The sequence below is a fragment of the Elaeis guineensis genome, chromosome 1 (assembly GCF_000442705.2).
Source record: "Elaeis guineensis isolate ETL-2024a chromosome 1, EG11, whole genome shotgun sequence".
In the NCBI taxonomy this organism is placed as follows: domain Eukaryota; kingdom Viridiplantae; phylum Streptophyta; class Magnoliopsida; order Arecales; family Arecaceae; genus Elaeis; species Elaeis guineensis.
The window spans coordinates 151,121,160-151,129,332 of record NC_025993.2 but is presented as its reverse complement, the minus strand read 5'-3'; the positions used below and the strand labels follow the sequence as shown (position 1 = coordinate 151,129,332).

General features: G+C 41.2%; 1 protein-coding gene across 2 annotated transcripts; it reads right to left on the bottom strand.

The window, feature by feature from the left end:
- Positions 1-1,993: 1,993 nt before the first annotated feature.
- Positions 1,994-7,971, bottom strand: LOC105060985 (DNA-directed RNA polymerases II, IV and V subunit 3). 2 transcript variants are annotated; one of them, XM_010944893.4, is made up of 3 exons: positions 7,396-7,970; positions 6,618-6,855; positions 1,994-2,456 (listed from the first exon to the last, which is right to left on the bottom strand). In XM_010944893.4, exons 1-3 carry the CDS (start codon positions 7,863-7,865, stop codon positions 2,193-2,195), a joined length of 972 nt encoding a protein of 323 aa, XP_010943195.1. In that variant the 5' UTR covers positions 7,866-7,970; the 3' UTR covers positions 1,994-2,192. The 2 variants fall into 2 exon arrangements, with proteins under 2 accessions (XP_010943195.1, XP_029116508.1); XM_029260675.2 differs by lacking the exon at positions 1,994-2,456 and adding an exon at positions 2,634-2,681 and having other exon boundaries at positions 7,396-7,971.
- Between the last annotated feature and the right edge of the window lie 202 nt (positions 7,972-8,173).

Sequence of the window (8,173 nt, the reverse complement as noted above, 5' to 3'; positions counted from 1 at the left end):
ACATAAGATACTTAATTTTTCAAATTTTAATTTCTATTTTTCATTTTTGATGTATCAAAATGCGATCATTCCCGGACATTTTATTTATTTATCCAGAAACTAGAATATCTTAGAAAAAATTCAATTCAATATTTTTTTTCTCTCCTTTTGAACCAATCCGCAATTGAGTTTTGCGTATATGCTATATATATTGTTCAAGTTCGTCAATCTTATATATTATATGTGTCAAGATGCAGTTAACTAGCCGTACTTAGGATGCAAACAATCTTAGTTTTTTTGGGTGTGATGGAAAATATGTTGCTTTGAATGGCGTTGGAACCTGGAACTATGGTTACAAGAATCTAGAATGCCAGGTTTGAGTAAAAGAATGGTAGGAGACTTCGTAGGGAACATTCTTGGTCTTGGCATTTGTATCAACTCTGAGCAGACTGGCCATCGGTTCTAAAGGTGCCAAGGCTTTGACAATACGAAAAAGAAGAAAGTTTAAGAGGACTCGGCAAGATTTCTGAGAACATAAAGATAACGGCTGGCAAAAGCTCGACCTCTGAGAGGAAACACGCCATTGTTCGCATTCTGAAAGATTTGTCCCATTTATCCAACATGTCTAAGAGTTTCAGCCCTAGAACCCATCCAAAAATAATTTTTAGCCACTTGATGGATTTGATTTGAAGTCCAAACAAATACAACTCTATCATCTGTTTAGTGGTTGTCTTAACTATCACAATAACCAGTCCTCTGTCTACCCCAAGAAAAAGAGTGAAAGCAGATTTCAATTTAACTCTATTGATTCCAGCACCATGAATATCTACCAGAATTACAGTGATATAATGACAAGATCCTCATACAGTAATTCAACAAAATTCCCACGGCGATAACTGCCATGAATGTACTAATAAAAGCAAAGGCAGCCTTGTTTTCATTCTACATTTATATAGGTGCAGTGAGACCCTGAGCTGCCAATCGGTTTACCCTGGTAAACTTACGACAAACTGATTTTTAGATGAATGCATGAAAAAATGAGACTTTACCCTGGTGATTTAGAATAAATAAATAAATAATATGGGAAATAATGGCTGGATGCCGTGACGCCAAACGCTGGACGTGGATCACAATTTAACTGGGCTAAGGTCTCACCGGGAAAATATTATGTCTGACATTTAAAAAAACCGACCTTTTTTTTTTTTTTTTTTAAGTTCTACAATCAAAAAGATGAGACAATCTCTGAAGTCATTAATGGACAATGAAGGCTTAGATTTGATCCATCTTGTATTAATACCAAGATTCAAGTTTGATAAATAATATCAATACCTTCGTTGGTGTTATTTTGACACAGACAAGTGCTTCATATGGTCAGCGGTTCAATGGCTGCCTGGCTGGTTTAGATAGCTTGCTGCCGTACCAGAATTCAGTCCTTCCCTCTCTTTCAGCTGCTAGGTTACAGGGCAACCTGGTTCTGAGCCATCCAATGACTCCAAAGGATCCTCATTTATGGAATTAAATCCATGTAGATGCAGTTAAATATGTAAGAGAACGAACCATTGGAGTATTTTATGAACACAGCCTATCAACACAACTATTACTTGGCTCCACCACATTTTCAGTCGAGGAAACTGCTTCCAGAACTAGACCTCATGCCACAATAAAACAAATTACCAACTTCAAGACTTGGAAAGCCGAGATTAAAACGAGGATTGAGATGTAAAATTAATCCCCTTATACACTATATAGCCTTGAGGAACTGGTCCAAAGTCTTTAGGCAATGGGTTCCAAGCCATGGTTAGGGTAGCAGTTATTTGGATCCAGGTCCTGCCTTCATAATTCATGATCTCCATAAACTTTGATGGGCATTGCCCATCTTCTCCTCAAGAAGGATACTCATTGGCCTCGAACAAAATGGTATTCATGCATGCACATGAATTTTCATGCCCAAGATATGTCAGAGCAGACTCACAGCAGCATTACTAGAGGAAACAAGAGACAAAAGTGAGGAATGTACTGTAGCGGTGGAGCAGCACCCAAGCAGGCTATATGCAGTAATGTTAAGAAAGAAGTGGCATACTTACCATGCAGCATCACGAGAAAACAGTTCAAACACTACAATATTGGTATGCCTAGTCTCACACTTACATAGTAGCAGTAAATATTGAGTCTAGAACAGCAAAACTTGAAGAAGCCATATCCTTCTGCAGTCATTAGCCTCCGCCGTGAAGGTGTGCACTCAGTTCACCAAAATCAGATTCATCTTCTTGCAGACGAACTGCATCCAGCTTCTGCCTCAAGACCTCTAATGCATTGATGACCAATTGGGAAGCCCTGATGGCACCTGTTGACTCGACAGTGAAGATAAAGCTATCTTCTTTAGGATATATCTCAACAAGTCCAGGCTTCCCCATAGCCTCTGCTTTCTTGATCACTTCCTCATCATAAGTGTATGCCTCAGGATCAACCACCACTACCTAAAACATAAATTCGACAATCCACAATAAAATATTGTGGTCAAAATCTGAAGTTTCAAATGATGTGGCACACCATGAAAAATTGTGCATGATCGCGACAATTTGTTTAAGTTAGATCTGCTTGAATAGATCTTGTTGTTGAGGATAATAGTTCTGCCACTCCTATCAATAGGTAATCAAATTACCTCATTGTTATCCAGCGCAAGTTCGTTCAGCTGCAAGCAACTGCACGAAAAGCATAGGACACAACCAAGCATTGGTTCCTATATACTTGAGTTGCAGCAAACATAAACATCTTTAAAAGAAAATTGACCTATGATGTATTACAAAAACCTACTGTTTTGCAAAGAATGCATGTAATGACATCGACATGATATAATATGTCAAGCATAATAAGAGGAAGAATATCAAAAGCACCTTCAGGTTAAAAAAAAAAAAAAAAATCAATAATAAAAGATCTTTAGCCATGAACTGTCAAAACAACATTAGACGTCAGACGTCTCAAATCCTGGCATTGCAACTTGTCCAATCCATTCCCAGATCAAGAACAAAGTCTTGCATTAAATCTTCAAATTTACCCTAACAAGTAAACAGAGAAGATAAAATGCTGCCGCACATAATTTATAGGATATATTCACAGATCATGATGTTTACAATTCCCCCGATAGGACTAATTGCACATAATGTAAAGCTGATGCCATTAAGGTAGCTGCAGATACAGGTTAAAAGAGGCCCGTTGTGGACTGGAGGATTTGTAGTACATGCATTTAAGGAACTCTAAGAGATTCTGTGGAAGGAAAGGGCATGATGAACAAGAAAACAAACAGGCATGCTTACAAAAATGTAAATGGTCCTCATACAGACATCAATTAAGAAGAGTCTACTCACTCTTCTGTAGATGAGAATATCCAGACCCAGCTATTATGACATGGCTGAACAGCCTAAACTCCTCTAATATTACCTACTAAGATGCTATGTCCACAGCCAACAACCATCATATACATTCCATGCTCTTCTAAATTGTCACAATACTAATAGGCAGATATTAAGTACATAATATCTTACTTAATAGTTGTCATTGCCAACTGGAGTAGAAGCACAAACCATTTCAGTTCCCATGTCAAAGACTACAGACATTAGATAAATTCAGCAGCAAGTATTGATTTGCTTCGATATTTCTAAAAAAAATCAAGGATTGCCGACTCGAAACCAGGCACCGTGCCGGTCAGCCAACGGTACGAGTTGGTATGTCCCTATATCAGACTATATCGAGCCCGAACCAACACGGAAACGAGGGATGAACCGGAGAGGAAAAGAGAGAGTGGGGGAAGGAGGGAGAGGGAAGGAATGAGAGACCGATGGAGATGCCTGCAGTGGTTACCGAAGGACCGTTGAGGCCTATCGAGCTCCGCGGTCTTGTAAGAAAAACTAAAGAGAGAGGGGACAGGAAAAGAGAGGAGGGAGGGGAAGACGGCGGGGAGGCTACCGGATGGTCCAAAACCCCCCGCGATAGCCGTAGGGGGTTTTGAGCCACTCGGCGACCTCTTCGCCGCCTTCTCCTCCCGCCTCTCCCCTCCCTTCCTTTCTCGTAGAAGATCGTGGACATCTGGAGTCTCGATAGCCCCCCGATGGCCTCAGAGAGCTACTGTCGGCCTTCCCATATCCTTCCCTTCTCTTCTCTCTCTTCCTCTCTTTCCTTCTCCCTGGCTTCATTTTCGCTAGCATTTCGAATCGGACATTCAAACAGCACCGTTTAGCCACTGATACAGTTTGACACAGCCCGAATCCTCCGATTGGATCGGTTCGGCGAACCATGAAAAGAACATTTTCAGTAAAATATCAACAACGAGATAAACTAAGCTTTGGAAGTCCCTTTATATCCACCGCTACAAATGAGCATCGGTAGACTAGCAACTAATTCCCAATATGAAATCCAAAACCAAGAAATAAAAAATGCAACCATAACTAGTTCATTGAGCATGGTGATGATTGGCAATCTTGATCCATCTTTCTCGATATACCAGATGTGCAAAAAACCATTCATAGATTCATATATAAGACAACAAAGCCATTTGTCTTATTTCCTCTTCAATAGTTAATATCAATGATAAGGAACTCATTTCATCCACCCCCTGGGACCTCTCTAGGGTACAACTGTAGTATGGGAGCAAGGGTTAGAAGCGGTGGATTTTTTTCTCCATGGGTATATAGATCATCTATAGGGACATCATGCTGCACAACAATGTGAATTGGCTCCTATTTAGGATTTCTACAAGGATGAGCTGGCCATGGATGCTCCAACCTGTGGTTGGAGACCAAATTTGTCTTTGGCATGGGCCTCCCAACTTAGGGGGTGTGAACGAGTTGAGCTCCAGTAGCAGGATACTTGACTCGAAAGCTCGTGAGCCTATTTGAGTTCGTATATTTTTTAATAATGTTATGAATATAATATATATTTAATATATATTATTAGTAAGCTAAGGTTAAATTTGAGCTTGAGCATGGCTCGATCGATATTCGAGTTGAGTCGAATCGATCTTGAGTCTTGCCATTTTTCAACGAATTGAACTCGAGCTTAGAATATTAAGACTTAATTGACCTCGAGCCGAATTTCGAGCCCAAATATTTTGAATCTAGTCAAGCTCAATCTCTTAACTAATCGACTCAGCTCGACTCGATTGCACCCCTACTCCCCACCTATGCCCATCTCTGACTTTAGCCATATTTTTTCAGCTGAAGAGAAACACTGGGGAAACAGTCAATGAGGAATTACAGTGCATGCAACTTGCAAAACCTTTCTGCACAACAATGGCCTTTTTAATTCTTGGTTCCGCAATTATTGATTCATGTGATAAACAACTTTGAAAGTTGTGCCTAGGTTTTGGGAGTGGATAATGGATATGGAAACAAGCCATGAATCAACTAGGCCCCAACTATCACATTACATATCTTACTCATATTGCTTCCAACATTTGCCCTCCTTTGTTAAATATTCATTCCAGAATATTAGAACTTGAAGTTACTACCTTTTAATTCTAGAAAATATGGTTGGCCAATCTTGACTCTTGGGACACCATGTGAGGTGCCTGGTCATTATCGTTTGCCAAGGACGTCAAACTTCTAAGAAGCGTGATGTGGAGTCCTCTTTGCTTGAATGCAATGAAATGGGCTTTGGTGGACCATTAGAAGATGACTTTCAATGACTCCATGATCTACCTGCTTACCACAAGCTCTTTTAACAGGAGGTTTCATGGAGATGAGTACTGAAAAAGTTGGCTTAAGAGAGTAATCACAATGTTTTCTTTCAACAATCACTGAGAGGCAATTGACACACACATGCAAACTAAAAATTAGTTTCGAGGCAATAACTACTGAACCCCCTGCTATCTGGAGAGTTGTTTAATTTTCAAGTCCTGGAGGTATCCTTTTCTCACCTTTGTCTGCTTAAATAATTTCCCTAAAACTCGCTTTAAATTGTCTAAAAAGGACATCGCCCAGTGCAGCCAGATCGGCCAACTGTCAAGTCACTCCATAGGTACTAATATACTCCTCTAGCAGTAATAGCCCAACCCAAGAAGAGAAAGAATAAGCAAAAACATGATAATGGAACAAAAAATTAATTGCCAACTAAATCTTCAAGTAATGGTTGCATCAGAATATAAGTTCTTTTTTGTGTCTAAACACTACATCTTATACCATGCAAACAATTATTTTCCTTGATCTGAACATGAATGCAAGAACATATTGGCATTCAGACAATTATACAAATGACAATATTGTACAAGGTCAGCAAGCATAACTGCATGACTTGCAACTCATACTTAGCACAATTATCAAAATCCATATAAAAAAGAAACCCTTGATATGTGTTAGTCCTACTGCAGACAATATCTTCAGAGCCTACTTACAAAACTAAAAGATCAAAACGCCAATATCCTCAAAATAAGAACTTGCAAGAGTTTTACTTCAACATCATGGCAATGGCAAAGCAAAGCTCTGCAGCACATAGAATTGTCAAAGGGGCCCAAAGACATCCATAAACAGCCCATACCAAATTATAACCAACAAACATCTCACCAAATCCTGATTTCACAAGCGAGAAAAGAACTGAAGTCATGCAGCTTTCACACATGTTAAATTGAAAAGCAAAAAAGAGCCTACCTGTTGGGTATTCGGATCCATGCCAAAGACTCTTGTAGGACTGCTCTCAACCCAGCCTCGTTTTTCCTCTAGTGTCAGAGTTTCCATCAACTCTTCATTGATATGAATCTGAGGTTCATACAGAAAAGTAACAGTTGCAGCAGGTGACCATTTTGCATGGTCCTTCCCAATCCCTTTCCTGGCAATTGCTCGCAGTCTCAGTTCTTGCCCCCGTCGCAACTTCACGATAAGTATGCCCCTACAGTTAATAGATGTCCATATTATACAGTGCTTATGAACGGTAACTTATCGTTGTCTAAGCATTCCAGAGCTAAGCAATAGAACCTAAATATAACAAATGACGATAAATACAATACCACAAATTCCATCAAACATTAACAATTGTTTTATGGAATCTGGTTGTGTTTTAGAAGAAGTAAAAGGTAATGGATACGAATGAGGGTTTATTAAGCACTGGGGGCTAGAAAAGAGACAAGGTATAAATGAATCTCGATTCGATGCCAACCAATAAATAGGTCTAATAGCACAGCAGGCAGTATCAAATGCTCCTAGCTATATATTTTTCCCCCAATTTTTTTTTTAAAAAAAAAGAAAGAAAGAAAGAAAAGGAACTAGTTTAATAAGCAAGGCATTTTTAAAAAAAGGAAAAACAAATGGGGAAAAGGGTTCGAGCTAGGGTTAGGGTTTAGAGTGCTTTCGAAACGGTGGCGGCCATCAATCTATCAAAGGAGAGGAAAGGAGAGAAGAGAAGAGAAGAGGGGAGATTTAGTTGAGCTACCTTTGGTCGGAGGAGTCGAAGGAGTTGGGATCGGCGGAGGCGAGGACGCGGTGGGCGACGTCGACGGGGCAGACGGTTGGGGAGGTGCTGCGAAGGTCGGCGCTGGTGACGTCGAGGGTCTGGTCGGAGTCGCAGCGGACGTTGAGGTGGAACTCGACGGAGCAGTAGTCGCACTGGCCGTCGCCGTCGCAAGAGTCGCAGTCGCGGGAGAAGCGCATGCCCATGGCGTCGTCGGAGGTGAGGGGGATGAGGCCGAGGCGGTGGGCGATGAACTCGTCATTGAGCACCGACGAGTTCACCTCGATCTCCACCAGGTCGATCGCCAGCGTCGGCACCTCCGCCAGCATCACCCGCCGCAGCGCGTTGGCGATGCTCGCGTCCGTCTCCCGCAGCTCGAACTTCACATAGTCGTCCTTCAGCTCCCGGATCCGCACCTTCGGGAAACGCTGGTACGACACCCGCTCCGCCATCTCCTCTCCTTCTCTCTCTCTGTCTCCGTCTCGCCCCCTATCGAAGCCCAACGCGGCCAGCCCCGCGCAGCCACCGACTCTTGCTCTACTACCCCTGGAAATAAAGAGGCTCGGGGCCTTGGGCAGGAACTCGCCCGGGCAGGAACAACCGCAAATAAACCAGCACGTGCATAGCGCGTGATAATAAGTAGGTAGAACTGTAGGAGGCATTGGGGTTAAAAACACAGGGTGCCTTTAGTTAGTCATTAAAAAAATATTTTTTTTATTTTTTAATTTTTAAAAATAATATTAGATAAAATCATAAAAAA